Source organism: Vicugna pacos, chromosome 33, assembly GCF_048564905.1.
Source record: "Vicugna pacos chromosome 33, VicPac4, whole genome shotgun sequence".
Taxonomy (NCBI): Eukaryota; Metazoa; Chordata; class Mammalia; order Artiodactyla; family Camelidae; genus Vicugna; species Vicugna pacos.
In genome coordinates this window covers 19,801,188-19,817,427 of record NC_133019.1, presented here as the reverse complement: position 1 = coordinate 19,817,427, position 16,240 = coordinate 19,801,188, and the positions used below count along the sequence as shown (strand labels likewise).

At 36.0% G+C, this 16,240-nt stretch overlaps 1 protein-coding gene across 2 annotated transcripts in view; it reads left to right on the top strand.

Moving 5' to 3' along the window:
* CUL5 (cullin 5) overlaps positions 1 to 16,240 on the top strand; it is an 85,186-nt gene that overhangs the window by 45,635 nt on the left and 23,311 nt on the right. For both annotated transcript variants that reach the window (XM_031674851.2, XM_072953911.1), the window contains exons 8-10: positions 12,759 to 12,852; positions 14,905 to 15,035; positions 15,286 to 15,393. In XM_031674851.2, coding sequence (XP_031530711.1) covers positions 12,759 to 12,852; positions 14,905 to 15,035; positions 15,286 to 15,393 — 333 coding nt within the window. The remainder of the gene's footprint in view (positions 1 to 12,758; positions 12,853 to 14,904; positions 15,036 to 15,285; positions 15,394 to 16,240) is intronic.

The following is a 16,240-nucleotide window of genomic DNA, read 5'->3' as shown; positions in this document are numbered from 1 at the left end:
ACCGGATTCAGAACTCATTGTTTTTCAGAGCTGATGTGCAACATAAAATCTATTTGCCTTTCCTGCTCTAGACTTTTCTGTATTTAATGCACTTATTTTTTAATCAGTCCCCTTTTATTATGTTTTGTGCATATCTAAAGTTAGCCATAGCAGTGATTTTCACATGGCAAGTAAAATATGCTCCCAATAGACAACGGTTGATTCTCACTGTTCATGGTAATTGTGTTCTATAAAGTAGTGGCTGCGGATGCTGATGTAGTGAGCACCGAGCCGCTGCTGCTAGGGGATGCTTCTTTTTGTTATGAGATGATGTTTTCAAACTTCTCTTATCATGAGATAAAATGTCAATTATTTGATAAGAGAACATCAGTCTGTTACATAGTTTTTATTTGTTTTTGGTTCCTCATTTAAAAAAAAAAAGAAAGAAAAATCAGAGATACAGATGCTAGTGTCCATCCTGGTGTTTGCTTTTGCGTGGAGAATGACTAGTGTGCTTTGGTAAGGAAGGTAAGAATCAAGTTTGGATAGAGTTTTAGAGATTGCTCAAATATAGCTAGCAGTATTGCCTCCAGTTTCCTTCAGTCTTTGGAGCTTGCAAACTAGATTTAAATTTACATTCAAAGCAGTAACTTCCCAGTTTGCCTAAACCAGACATTTTTCAGCTATGGATGGGATTTTTTTTTAACTTTCTGACTTTTTTTTAGCTTCTTTCATCTTGATTGATAGTCATGTTTATTCAGAAATTGGGACTGAGTTGGATCTTTTTTCCCTTGTGTTTTGTTTGTTTCGCTTTTTATCATGTGCAGTGTATTTCCTCTTTCAAATAAACTTTGATATTGGGCAGAAAGGGGGGCAAATTTCATGGTTGTTTATAGAAATTCTCTATAGAAGTTTACAACCAGGCTTGAGCTTCATTCAGAAGGCAGGGAAGACCATTGAATATTCTTTAAATAACTATGCCATGCTCAAAGTTATCTCTGAGAAAGATTAATCTAGTGACTGTATGAGTGATTAATTGAAAGGGGGAATGGCTTGGAATGGCAAGTGGGAAGGTTTTACAGTAATTCAAGGTGTTAGGAGTACCAGGCAGGGGTATAGCAATGGAAGTGGAAAGAAAGAGAGCAGGGACAAAGACTTCCCAGGAGTGGAACATTGTATCATATGAGCGGGGCTAGACATCAGAGAGCATTCAGTCAACAGTGTGCCTGAGGTTTTGGCCTGGGGGAATTGTGTTGCTACAGAGAGATGAAGTCTAAGAGGTAGTGAGGGAGAAGGATGAGGTTAGTTGAGGAATCGAGTGTTTTGAGTTGATTGGAGTGCGTGTCTAACCTGGGTGGGGATGCTGTAATTTTGTAAGGTAGAAGTATTGTTATATTCTTATACTCTAGTTTACACAGCTGAGTTGTATCATATTTATATTAAACTTATGGAAGTTCAATTATAGAGGTCCAACTAAGAGAGCGAGTAAGAGAGCAAGAAAAAGAGAGTAAGAAATGTAGTGAGAAACTGATACACGTGAATACTTGTATAGAACAGGTCAGTCTCCCTTTATGCTTTAAAACGCGCGCGCGCGCACACACACACACACATTTTGGGAAAAACTTGAAATAGAAGATGTGAATTTACTCTTCCGTGGATACCAAGTGGTGTGAACGTCTCACCAAGCTGAATGATTCTAGAGTTTAAAGATAAGGTTTTGTATTGTTTCAACAAAATCCACGAGTGCAATGTAGTATGCTTGCAAAGAAACTGTACTTTATTGAGGACATAAGAGGTCTGTTTGTATGGTTTGTTTTAATTTTGTTTTGATTTTATGCTTTTATTTTTAATCAACTGTTTTGATTGGTGGTCAACATATATACAGAAAAGTGCACAGAAATCTCAAGTATATTATAATAAGTGAATTATCACAAAGTGAACATACCTGTGAAATCACTAGAACAAGAATTACCAGCAAATAGGAAACTCTAAATACCCCTTCCAAAGCATCGTTACCATCTTTTTCTTCAAAGATTATCATTTTCCTAACTTTTAAGACCATAGATTAATATTAATCAGTGACCCCTATATAGTTAGTACAGCAAAATTTGGTGCAGAGAAGACAGTAAATGAGAACTGTAGAATTAACTATAACGTTGGGAATTTAAGGGTTAATGCAGGTGCATGACTGTATTATATACCTCACTGATCTAAGGCCACTATACTATATATACATAATATTTGTTACGTATTTGTTAATTTACAGTTTCTGTTTCCAAAGAGAAATGATGTGTTAAAATGAAGTATGTTGTAATGGAAGAAACAGTAAACCAAAAAATCACCAAGTTCTGGGTTCTAATTTAATATACATTAAGTGTGAACTGTTTTTGTTTTTTTTTAAATAGTTGTTAAGAAAAGAGTCATTTCCATAACTAAAGATTATTCAAAGCAGACTCACTGCCCTAAATTCTGTTAGAGGAATTATCAGCCATCAGAACATGCTACGTCAGATCTTCGTGCCTTGTTGATAGTAGCTTTAGTCTATACGTACCTATTAGGCTGTTCTTACTAGTGGAGGACAATTATCTGTCAGTTCATCTGGGGCTACACAATAATACACAACAAAATTTAATATTAATAAGTATGTACATTTTTGACATTAACATTTTCTCTGAAAATTAGGAAATTATTATGATTTATCAGTGACCTTCTTTGAATTTAGTAAGTCATGATCTTAATCTTACAGATCTGATTACTTTTCAGTATACACAGGAAAACAAGTTTCTGAATCAGTTTTCTGTAGAGTAGATCAGGTCTCACCTAGGCAGTATCCAGGTGTACGGCAGGCCTAGTAAAGGCCAGTGTGCATTTTAAGTAATGTTTGCATAGCAGCTTACTGAATTCTTTCCTAGTTTATAAGAGTTTTCTTTTGTTCTTTTGGGTACTCCAAGCATCTGATTATATCTTCTTTCTAATACTATTATCTCCTATTTCCTTCAGTGGATTGGATCCTTAAATGGTTTATTTTAGAAAAATGTTAAATAATATTGGGGATCCTTGACTTCTTATAGTCTTTGATGGCAGTTCTCTAAGTTGTCACAATTAAGCACGATGCTGCTTTTTGGCATGATGTATGCATTTTATGATGCTAAGAAAAGTATTTACTTATTATTCTTTTATTAAGGATATTATCAGGAATGTATATACCCTAGTCGTAAAGCCAGTATCTTATTTTATGGAGTCTTATTAGAGGCATTTGTATTAAGATCATCAATAAGGCAGGGACACCCACCATTTCTGACTGCTGTTTAACACTATATTAGAGGCATTAGCCCATGCAGTTAAACTGTAGGAATCAATGAGAATGGGTAAGCCTGAAGGAAAACTGTCTCATTTTGGAGATTACATGATAGTACTTTATATGGAAAACTCTACAGTCAGTGTTAAAACTAACTCAAACAGTAAAATAATTCAATAAAGTGGCAGGATATAAAATTAACATACAAATGTCAGCCTTCATATGTACAAATAATAAAGAGGGACTATATGATTAGGGCAAACCTCACTTATGGTAGCAACAAAAAAAATTAAATACTTGGGAATAAATTTAACAAGAAATGTGTGAAACCTTATAAGAGGAAAATTTTTAAACATGTCAAAGACAGAGAGGTAGACTTGAAAAAACTGAAAGATACCCCTTATTCTTAAATTCTGTGAGTCAAAATGATATAGATGTCACTTCTTCCCTAAATTAATTTATATCTTCCCTGTAATTCCAATAAAAATACCAGCAGCTGTTTCATGAAATTAGACAAGTTGATAAAGAAGTTCATGTGGAAAAATAAAGTGTAAGGATAACCAGGAAAACACTGGAAAAGAAAACTTTGACGTGAACTGGCCCTACCAGACGTTAAGTGTGGCGTCTCATGCAGTGTAAAGCCTCTGTGATTAAATAGTGCAGTCTTACAATGGAAGAAACAAGAAGGTGAAGTAAATGTAGAAGCACTACCAAAACAACCTGAAAACAAGTGATAAACAGATAGTAAAATAGCAGTAAGTGCATACATATCAATAATTACTACTCAGGGGGAGGTATAGCTCAGTTACAGAGCACATGCTTAGCATGCATGAGGTCCTGGGTTCAGTGCCCAGTGCCTCCGTTTAAATAATAAACAAACAAATAAACCTAATTCCCCCCCCCCCATGTTCAATACCCAGTACCTCTGTTTAAATAATAAATAAGTAAATAAATAAATAAGCAGGCCTAATCCCCCCACCCCCAAAGAAAACAAAAACAAAAATTAATTACTTTATCTATCAATGGACTAAATGTTTTGATCAAACAACACAGGGTGGCTGATTGTATTAAAGAACAAGACCCTTCAATACACTGCCCACAGGAGACTCCCTTCAGGGTGACACACAGAGTGAAAGAGAAGGGATACAGAAAGATTTCATTTAAACAGAAATGACAAGAAAGCAAAGGCTGCAGTACTCATATGAGAAAAAATAAACTTTAAAGGTCATAATGAATGACAAAGAATAACATTATGTAATGATAAAGGGATCACTATAAGAAGAGGATATTATGGTCATTAACATACACGCAGCCAGCACAGGAGCACCTAAATATATAAAGCAAATACACCATGATCAAGTTGGATTTATTCCAGTGTCACAAGGGTGGTTCATTGTATGCAAATCAGTCAGTGTGACACACATTAATGAAAGGAAAGATAAAAATCACAGTATCTCAATAGATGCAGAAAAAACATTTAACAAAATTCAACATCCATTCATGGTAAAAACTCTCATCAGAGTGGGTATAGAGGGAACATGATAAAGGCCATTTATGACAAACCCACAGGCAAGAAAATACTCCATGGTGAGAAGCTGGAAGACTTTCTGCTAAATTCAGGAAAGAGACAAGGATGCTCATTCTAGCTGCTTTTATTTAACATAGTATTGGAAGTCCTTGCCACAGCAATCAAACAAGAAAAATGAATAAAAGTACCCAAATTGGAAGGGAAGAGATAAAACACTGCAGATGACATGATGCTCTTTATAGAGAACCCTAATGTCTCCACAAACAAATAATTAGAACTAAAAAATGAACTCAGCAAGGTTGCAGAATACAGGATTAATATATAGCGATCTGTTGCATTTTGATACATTAAGAATGAAATATCAGAAAGAGAAAGTGAAAAAAAATCCTGTTTAAAATTACACCAAAAAATTTTAAATACCTAGGAATAAACTTAACCAGGGAGGTGAAAGACATACACTCTGAAAACTATAAACCATTGATGAGGGAGATTGAAGATGATTCAAAGAAATGGAAAGATATCCCATGCTGGCTTGGATTGGAAGAACTAATATTATTGAAGTGGCCACACCACTGAAAGCAATCTACAGATTTCATTCAATTTCTATCAAAATACTCATGACATTTTTCACAGAACTGAAACAAATAACCCTAAAATTTATATGGAACCACAAAAGACCCTGAATTGCCAAAGGTACCCTGAGGAAAAAGAACAAAGCTGGACGTATAACTCTCCCAGACTTTAGACTGTCCTTCAAAGCTACATTAATCAAAGCAATGTGGTGTTGGCACAAAAACAGACAAATCAGTGGAACAGAATAGAGAGCCCAGAAATAAAACCACGCACCTATAGTCTATTAATCTGTGATAAAGGAGGCAAGAACACACAATGGAGAAAAGAGAGTCTCTTCAACAAGTAAGTGGCTGGGAAAACTTGTAAAACAATGAGATTAGAACATTTAATCAGAAGTGTTCATATGGCATTTTTCCTCTGTTGAACTAACTGGGTCAGGAAATCACATTAACAGAGTTCCTAACGTTACACTATTCTTCCATTTTCAAAATGAACACCAAGTCCCATTTTTAATGGATAAAAATGTATACCCCAGAGGGGCTTTGACATATACTATATAGCCCATAAAAGTTACTGTCAGTATATTAATGTTAGGTTTAGCATATAATCACAGGATCCTTTTATAAATTTATCCTAATTAAATTTTCATATGAATTTGCTTGTTATAATTCAGCTTTCATTTGAATTTGCTTGTCACAGTACAGCAGATTCTGATAGAGATGAATCAAAGAGAAGTGAGTTACGCTGTGGGTTATCGGGTTGTTAGGATAGCTGACGTGCATTGAACGGAAATCTCTAGGCTAGCAGTTTTCAGTGACGGTAGTGTCTGCTTCCAGCACGTGTTACAGAAATTTGTAGAGGCTTTTCTTTTTCTTTTTCTTTTTCTTTTTCTTTTTCTTTTCTTTTTTTTTTTTGGTTGTCACAATGATTGATTTTTAGTGAGTGGGATCCAGGAATGCTACATGTCTCACAGTGCTCAGACTGTCCCACATAAGCAAGAATTAGACCATATCCCAAAAATGATGTTCAGTAATCCCACTGGCCAATCATGTAAGTGAAAATCTTATTTATACTTATTTGCATCTAGAATTTTATTTTACTTACGAATCAAAACATTTTTGCATGATATTAATAATACACTTTATTTTCCACGGATGATACTACTGTGTAAATTGAGGAACGGTAATATATTTTTTATTTAGAATCTTAAATTTTGGTGGAGGATATAGCTCAAGTGGTAGAGCTTCACATACACAAGGTCCTGGGTTCAATCCCCAGTATCTCCTCTAAAAATAAATAAATAAATAAACCTAATTACCCCACCACCACCAAAAAAAATTAAAAATAAATTAAAAAAAAAGAAATTTAAATTTTTTTTACTGTCAAAAATTATATCATCTGAAGTGATACTGCTCATGGTATTTGAGTCACTGATGCAGCTGTGTTGGATTGAAGTGGGGATCATGAGAGCTCCCAGTTTGTCCCTCCAGTTTGGACCAGAGGGAAGAGTCTGGCCCTACTCGTTTTAATTAGCCTAGCGCTAATCGGCCCAGCTCTGTTTGAGGGTCCAAACTTGGATCAGATGCTTTGTGTGTAAGTGCATTTCTTTGTGCACATGTGCAGGCGTGAGTGAGCTGTCAGTGTATACGTGTTTGTAGTAGGTATGATGCAGGAATACTGGACTCCTCCAGAGGACAAGCCTTCTAGCAGCTTGAGCTACTTGCAACTCAGTGGGGAGCCTGGAAAGTAAGTCAGGCCGAGAGATCTGAGCAGCAGCGCTGCCTTAGCTGCCTGGTAGGCCCGCTGCTCTACCGTTGCTTGCAGGAGAGCAGCTTAGTCCCGCCCAGACCCAGGCATCCTCCCAGCTCTCTAATTAGCTTGATTATCACTGGACGGGGCTGTAGAGATGAGCAGCAGTATGTTAGTAAAACTGGGTCAGAGGCTTCAGAGCTGTGCTGGCTGAAGAGGCATCATAGACGGCAAAAAGTGACACGTAACAGGAAGAAAAGAATGAGAAAAAAATATAAAACAAAATAACTTACAATTTTTTTCCTGTGGCTTTTAGCATTTTAGGTGATAGCCACATCCCTTGGTACTACCTGAGAGCATTCAGTTACTACTTACCATGCACCTGAACTGTGTCAGGCCTTGTGCTAGTGGGGATAAGAGGACACAAGTGGTCCCTATCCTCAGAGTGACACTAGAATAAACTGGAGTGTTTCTACAGTGGATTAACGGACTAGAGAGTGAAGCAGTGGTGGCAAGTCTTCATTTCTTCACGATGACCAGGGCACTGACGGGGAGGCAGTGTAGTGATTCAGGGCATACACGTTGGAACAAGAGGAGGGTTTGAATTCCGTTGTCATTTTACCCTTTGGGAAGTTCTTCAACTTCTGTAATCCTTGTTTTCCTAACTGTAAAATGGGTAATACCCACTTGTGTTTAATCAACTACTTTATCAAAACATTTAAGCACTGTGACTGACATGGTAGTTTTTACTGTTAGGGCTGTGGTCTGCAGAAAGTTGCTTACTGAGTCTCAGACAGAAACTATTCTACTGCCTGTGCAAAACATTGATGAAAAACTCAATTAACAACAAGGTTACAAGTCATAAATTATTAACGTTAAAGTAAGTAAAGTACTTGTTGACCCTCATTTTGGTTTATTAAGGGTGCTGTTTGAAAAGTCAAGGTGAGTCTAATTGATTCCATTGATCTATATGGAGAGTAACTTGTATAGCTAGTTTAGAAATGAAGCAGGTAACACTAGTTATAAAGGTTTAAAAAAAATGTAACCAAGTTAGAAAGGCCAAGAGAAGTTAATTTTGAGACTAGCCTACCACACGTGCAGTAAATGAATTCTTGAATACATTACAGGTATCCTTGTGTGGTTAAAGACCTGATAATAATAAAGTAGAATCTTCAGGTGGAGGCACCTAGGATAATTTTTAATCCAGCTCCTCTGTTTTATAGCTGAGACAAAAGCAAAATGTTGCTTGTACAGGATTGCATAACTAATGAAAATCAGAACTGTTCTTACTGCTTTTTATTAAACTTCAGTGAAGTAGCACTAATTGTGCAAACTGCATACTGCTCAAAGAGGACTCTCCTACATCACTTAGCCTGCCTGTCCCACCTTCCGTCTTCACAGACCTGCACGTTCGTTCATTCAACAGGTACTGAGTGCCTGCTGTGTTTTGTGGCAGGCATCATCTTTGAAGAGGTTTGCTATCTAGAGGAAGGTAAAACGTCAGGCACGTTGATAGTTAAAGTGTTGCACCTTGCAGACCTCTGGGGAGATTGCTATGGATTTAGAAGTGGTGCTCATCTCAGGCCAAATACAGGCGTTGATGACATATGGCAAAAAGTTTTTTCTTCACGGAAGCTAGCAAAAGGAGACAGGGAACACAAGGTGAGAGAGATGGTTTATCACTATCCGTTCCATACAAGATGTGTTTTTCAAATAAGTACATATTTAGGGTTGACCCTGGATGCAGAACTTTGGTAAACGATGGGGGAAAAAGTACAAAAGAGGAATAACATGGTCTCTGCCCTCAAGAAACTGACCCTTTGGTTAAGACAAGACTCTGGAAATAAGGAGGGAACTCTTACATGCAATCTCCCTTTCTTCTTTTTGCCTACATGAAATAGTTTTCTAAAGGATTTTTCAATACGCAGGGACCTATGCCATAATTCTTCTCTTTATTTTTTAATAAAATATTTGTGATGAAAGTTTTCAAATATTTACAAAAACAGAGAAAATAGTATAATGAACCCCACTCCCCAAACCCAGCCCCCAGATTTAACAGTGATCATTTTGTCATACGTGCTTGGTTGATCCTTTTTTCTTTTTTTCCCTCTTTTGTCCCTTTCCTCCTTTCCTTTCCTTTCATGTCCTTTCCTCCTTTTCTTTTTTCTTTCTTTTCCTTTCTTTTTTTCTTTCTTTCTTTTCTCCATCACTGAAATAAATGATAATGCGCACTTTTACTCTAAACACTTCTGAATTATAACATTGTTTTTAATGACTGTATATATTTCATTGTATATGTGTATTGTAATATACCTAATTCTCTAATGATGGGAATTTTCAGTATTATTTGTTATCATTAGTTTATTTTTTACAAATAGTACTTCCTGGAACACTCTTACATGCTTTTATCTTTTTATCTTTTTAACATCTTTATACATATATCTTTGTCACATGTGGCAGCCCCTTGGAATGGAATTTCCTGGAAAGGAGGTTGCTGAAGCAAAGGCTCTGCACCTTTCACAGATCGCTGTAAACACCAAACAGATTTTCAGAAATGTTGTTGTAATTCTCATTCCCATTTACACTATGCCTGTTTATCTTTGTTCATCGGGGTTTTGTCAGACTATTAATTTTGCCAAGCTCAGTATCACAGATTTTAAAAGATTTTTTATGTGCACTTAAAAATCACTGATGAGGCTGGGCATCTTTATCTTACTGTGGACCATTTGGGTTTCTTCTTTTGTGAGTTCGGGGTACTCTTCCATAAACATCACTTTCACTATTTTACTTCTTTATTCAAAAGCCATAGTATCATGATTTCCTGCCTGTGGTTTTCAAGGCCCTTCATGATTTGGCCCTAACTTATTTTTCTAACTTAATATTGTTCAGTAAGAGTCATTCTACCCAATAAGGAATATTTCCTTATTCATATAGCTCAGTCTGTTTGTTTTTTAATTCATTTTTTAAAGCAATGTTTTACTGCACCTGTTGTTTCTACAGCTTGATTTAGTAGCAGATTACAGGCTGCTTTGTTGTGTTGTTTATCAAGCACCGGCTGTGTTGAAGCTGTGGATCTGTGGCTATGGACAGAACACAGTCTCTGTCCTTGTGAGGTTTATGGTGTGTTAATGACGCGTTTGCTTTTACTTCTTTGCCTTATTGGTGAAATTGAACTTTTTGTGCACCTCTGTTATGTATGAAGAATGCACACATTTTTTTAGATATGCTGTACTCCAGTTGTTAAGAGCATTGAGGACATAAACCATGTTTTGTACGTCTCTGTTCCTTATGACAGTTAACTCTGAGCATGTAGCCATTGCTAAGTATATACTTGCTCTCTTAATGTAGTATCAAAAGTTGTAGGCTGTGGACTTGCATACCTGGCCTCATATTACAGCTCAAACCCTAATGAACTAACTGTGCAACATCTGTAGGTTATTTACTTAGCCTCTCTAAGCTTGTTTCCTCATATGGTAGATATCTGCTGCATAAGATTGTCGTGGATTAAATGACATATGGGTTAAATGAGATAATGTTTAAAAGGCATTTAGCATAATGCTTGGTCAGAGTAAGTGCTCATTAAAAATATTTGTTATTATAATGATTTGTTTAACCTTTCAAGCTAGAAACTGCTTCAACGACTTAGATCCCTAACTCCTTTCACGTAAGCAGTTACCAGTCTTTGCAGTTTACTTCAGTTATCTTGTCGATTTAGCCTCTCCTCTTAATCCTCATTGTAACCCACAGTAAGAAATACATTTTTTATTGTGGCTTAGTATATTCTTTGTTTATTTGCTCACATCTGAAACAAAATTTTTATGGAATAATACTTGTTGCTGTTATCTGTGATGCGTTCTGATGTTGTTTGTACTGTTCTGTATTATTAAAGAAAGAAACCCTGGTCACAGCCATTAAAACTGATTTCACAACAGACAGTTTGAAACACACTGGTCTGGATTTTTGGAGTCTGCAAAACTTGGACTTCTCCTGAACACAGGTTGAACTACTCCTGATCTAAACTAAAATAGAAAGCAGAGCTGAAGTGACTGGGGCTTGGGGCTTATTTTGATGGCACTTTCTGTTTCTTCTTTATTAGTTACATGTAATTAGATTTATCTAGTCTCTGTTGAGGCTGGTAGTGTTCAGTTGTGCATATTCCAGAGCTGGTACGGAATGAGGTTACTCAGTGATTGGGGCAGAGCGCCCCACCTTGGCAGGGCAGAAATTTCTCAACCACTTTGTATCTGTGTGTTTTTTTAGGACAGAAATTGACATACATGGATTTTAAAGTCATTAGCATAATTCTCAAAGAGGGACCTGAAAAAAATCTTTTATTACGGAAATTTTTTAACATTTTTTAAAGTAGAAAGAGTAGTATAATGACTCTCCATTACCTAAATTCAACTCCAGTAATTATCAACATTATGTCACTTCCAAGAGGAATTTTTGGCAAAGAACTTTTTAAGACACACATAGTTCCCTTCCTGAATATAGATAGATGATCTGTTTTTCAGAAGAGAGATGTCAGCCTTGTGTACTTTGCATCCTATTTATTTTATTTGATACCTGTGAGACAAGTAAATATATGACATGAAGGAGCAGTGATGAGGTGGGGTGGATTTTCTTGAGGGCCAGCCAGAACACTGGACCCTAACCATCTTACTTGGAGTATTTCAACAGCCTTGTCTGCCAGTCTCTCTGCCACCACTGAGTACCACCTACCATTAGACTGAGCGTTTAGAAATGACTTTGTAGGGGAGTCGAAGCTCATTACATTTATCCTCTGTTTAAAACCTTCCCTACCTATAGAATAAAATCCCAAACCATAGATTTTCATTCACAATCTGGCTCCAGCTTACCTTTCTGGCTTTCCCTCCCACTGTCTCTTCACTGCTATATTCAACTTCTTGTTCCTAGAATACTCAGTCCGTTTTAAGACTTGTACTTATTTTTAAGCATTGAATTTACATTTCATCTTGTGCATGAGACCTTTTTAACTACCCACGAACAAATAGTAGTTCCTTTGTTTCTGTTTGGGGGCGTGTGTGTGTGTGCGCGAACACGCGCGCTTTGCCACTTACCTGAGTTGTGTTTATTAGTTGACACTTGCCTCCCTCCCTGCCCTCAATGAGACAGTGGTCTTCTCCAAAGCAGAGGTCATTTCTTATTCCCTCTGTATCCTGACCACTTCTTTGGTGCCAACAGCCGCGATGCCTACTGTATGTTGAATGAATGTTCATACTTTCAGAATTTTAGGATCTAATTCCAGCACAGGTTCTCTCCAGATGAGAGTTTACTAAAGGTTGTTTTTGTTTTTGTTTTTTCATTTTGTTTGGTATGTTAAAATTTTTTTTCCTCCCCTCCTTGGGGACTTTCTTTAAAATTTCTAACGAGAACCTACATTCTGTAGCCTTTTCCTTAGAGGGAAGTATGCTTTGGTAAACTTACATAGAGTACCCGTCTTCAGTAATCCTCTCGTAAAGGTAAGTAAAGTCTACTTTCAGTGGGCTTAGCTGTTTTGCTATTGTTCAAGAATGTGGTTTTATGGAGCTATAAGGCAAAATGGAGAGGAATAGATTTGTGCCTTTCTTGTGCTTACAAGGGCCTTGACCAGTTTTTGATGTGTTTCAGCTCATGGAATGCTGTGTAAATGCCCTGGTGACATCCTTTAAAGAGACTATCTTAGCAGAGTGCCAAGGCATGATCAAGCGAAACGAAACTGAAAGTAGGTAAAACATCACATAACGTTCTCATACTCATATTAAGAGGGTGTCTTTGAAGCACATCACTTTTAATAAATTGCTGTTAGGTCATTCTTTTATACGTATGTATTTTTGTTATGGCAAATTATACTTAAAGAAAATGATAAAATATTTAGCATAGTTAGAAACACTGTAAAGAAGATTATAAATGTATATTTTAAGCATTCCCCTCCTCCCCCCCCCGTATCAGTATGTGTGTGAGTACTCTTGCATGTGAATTTCAATTTCTTCTCAAAAGTAGGGGGGAAAAAGTAGGACTCTGCTTTTAAAGGCTAATTTAAATGATAAACATATGGTATAGGATAAAACTAGGTAATTTGACTTGTGTGTGGGACCTTGTGACAAATATTTTTAAAAAGTAATAAAATGCTCTATGTTTGTAATCTTCATCCCTCTCTCCCAAAATACGTTATAATTTAAGATACCTGAAGTGTATTTTTTTACTTAAATTTTTTTATTACTTAAATATGATAAAGGTATATTTAAGTACATTAAAACAGAAAAGAATACTGTAAAAATTACCCGTATGCTTACCACTCCGAGATGACCACTTTTAACATTTTGATGTATTACTCTCTAGATTTCATTATGTAAAATTGCGAGGTCTCTAGTTGCATTTAAAGTATGTATTTCAGTATCTTGAAAACATTATTCTCAAGAATATCTAGTAAATGAGTGATAAAGATGAGTCTTGCCAGTAAGTCATTTCTAAATGGGAATTTAATTTTCTGTGGAAGAAAGTACTTACGTCCCAGATCTGAGAAACCAGTTGATAGAACCTTCTAATGGAGAAGTAGAAGAGGAGTTCACGCAGGCCAAGCCAGCTTCTTTAAATTTTCCAAGACTAAATTGCATATTTCCTAAATTTACATAATTACATTATTGTACACTGGTTTATCTGATCATTCACTCAAATAAAAATTATGATTAGGGTTTCTTCTATAGTAGTTAATAGCACCTTGTATAGAAATAATAGCATTATCAAACATAAAGAGTGAAATCCTTTGATTTGGTTAACATTTTTCTTTGATTGCTTTATTTTCTGATGTGTTCCAAATACCTTGAACAGTGACTAGCATGAGGTAGATAATAAATATTTATTAAAAAGAAAAAAAAAGTATATATTTCAGTTCACTTAAGTCCATACACTCTTCAGAAGTAGTTTTGTAGTAAAAAGCAAGTTTCTCACTTGGCATAAATGAATTATTTGAATTTCTGTATGTCAAGCTCAGTAGTGTTACGTCAGATCCATGTTGGACTCCCTTCGAAAGGACTTATTTAGTGGTACCCAGTTCAGAAGTAAGACTTTTCTGAAGGTCAATTAAATGGTAAAACAGGAGAAAGTGCTTTTTTGTAAATTGAAAAAGTTTTTATGAATAGAGTTTTATGCTATCTTACCTGAGGACATGATTATTTTACCCCTTAACCACATGGCTGTGTTTTGTGTATTTAATATTGCATCTGTTTTATGAAATGTACTAATCTTTTATGTAAACTTTTTTATTTCTTAGAATAAATACATTCCATTGCATTTGAAAATCAGATGACTCATCTTTTAAGAGGAGTTGGGTTTTGCAGTGTGTGTGATCACTTCAATTAGGATTTCTTACAAAAATAATTTTTTTTTTTTTTTTACAAAAATAATTTTTGAAGGAGGAGGCTGTAACTCAGTGGTAGAGTGTATGCTTAACATGTGCAAGGTCCTGGGCTCAATTTCCAGTACCTCCGTTATTTATAAACAAACAAACAAGCCTAATCCCCCCCCAAAAATAAATAAAAGTAGTTTTTCTCAGACTGAGAAGGTAGATTAGGAAGTTCTTACTGTAGAGCCTGCAGTTCTTACTGTAACAACCCCTGAACTAATTGTACCCACAGAATACTACTAAAGCTGTCAGCTTCCAGCTAGTACTTCCCCGCACTCATTGTGACAGGCGTCATAGATCCACGATACAAGGCAAAGAGAAAATCTCTTCCGGTGGATGAAAGGGTTACATGAGTATGTTCTGTCCTTTCAGAACTACATTTGATGTTCTCACTGATGGACAAAGTTCCTAACGGGATAGAGCCAATGCTGAAGGACCTGGAGGAACACATCATTAGCGCGGGCCTGGCAGACATGGTAGCAGCTGCTGAAACCATTACTACTGTAAGTCTTCTCGGTGACAGCCTATATAAAGGTTATCTTCTCAACGCAGAATCAGGTGTTTAAAATAATAATTGATAGCAAAACAGTAGTAACGTTGGAACACCTTTTTTAAGAAAACCTTTTTTCAGAAAATTTTCCTACTTTTAAAGCTGTAGTGGTTTATTAAAATTATGTTTGTATTTTCTCTCTTTTTTTGTATTATTATTTTCTTTTTAAAGACTCAATTGAATATAAAACACTTTATTTTTAGGACTCTGAGAAATATGTTGAGCAATTACTTACACTATTTAATAGATTTAGTAAACTCGTCAAAGAAGCTTTTCAAGATGATCCACGATTTCTTACTGCAAGAGACAAGGTATATATTCCTGTATATTAACATTTCTGTCCTAATTTAATTTTAGTAAGAAACTTACATCATTATTCTATTAAGTTACAAGCTAAAAAAGCTAGTAACACTGATTTTTCATCAGTGGAGGGCAACTGTGTTTATTATATTTGGTTTGTTAGTGCTTTTCTCAGCATTGGGTATGCATGTGAACCAAAATTGAGCTAGAAGGTTGTCCTCTTCCTCATTTTTCAAGAATGTTTTCCTGTTTTTGAATATTACTGATTATTGAATTCCTCTTCATCCTTCTTCAAGACTCAGGTCATAGCATACTTCTCATGGACCATCCTTGATACTCTGCCTCTCCCCACATCCTGTCCCAAGCAGAATTGATTTCCCTGTCTCCTTTCCTTTCATAGGGCTCTTGTGACAGTTGCATCACATTTATCCTTGTTTTCCATACCCTCTTGCCCATCGTTATAGGATAAAGATAATGAAACAGTATTATCCTTAGAATTGTGTCTTTTTAAATGACATAAACCTGTCACTAGAAATTATTATTAGTTCCCCCCTCCTTCAGCTACCTTTCCTTACTTCCTAAGTTAGATTTTTTTTCTAGACTCTTAAAAAAAAAATCAGCTTTCTCTAGTAGGCTTTTTTCCTCATTATTTTTAGATAGATAAATAAATGAATGGTTAGAAAGAAAGGTAGGTAGATAGTACGTGGGTAGATAAAGTAGGAGAGGGGTTAAGGGAGTGTGGAGGAAATGAGGTGGTTTGAAGTGTTCAATTGGGCTGCAGAGGGTTTATTCAAAGCTAGATTGAAGTTGATTAAGGAGTAAGCCGTGTGGCTAAGAGAAGAGTACTCTAGCCAGGGG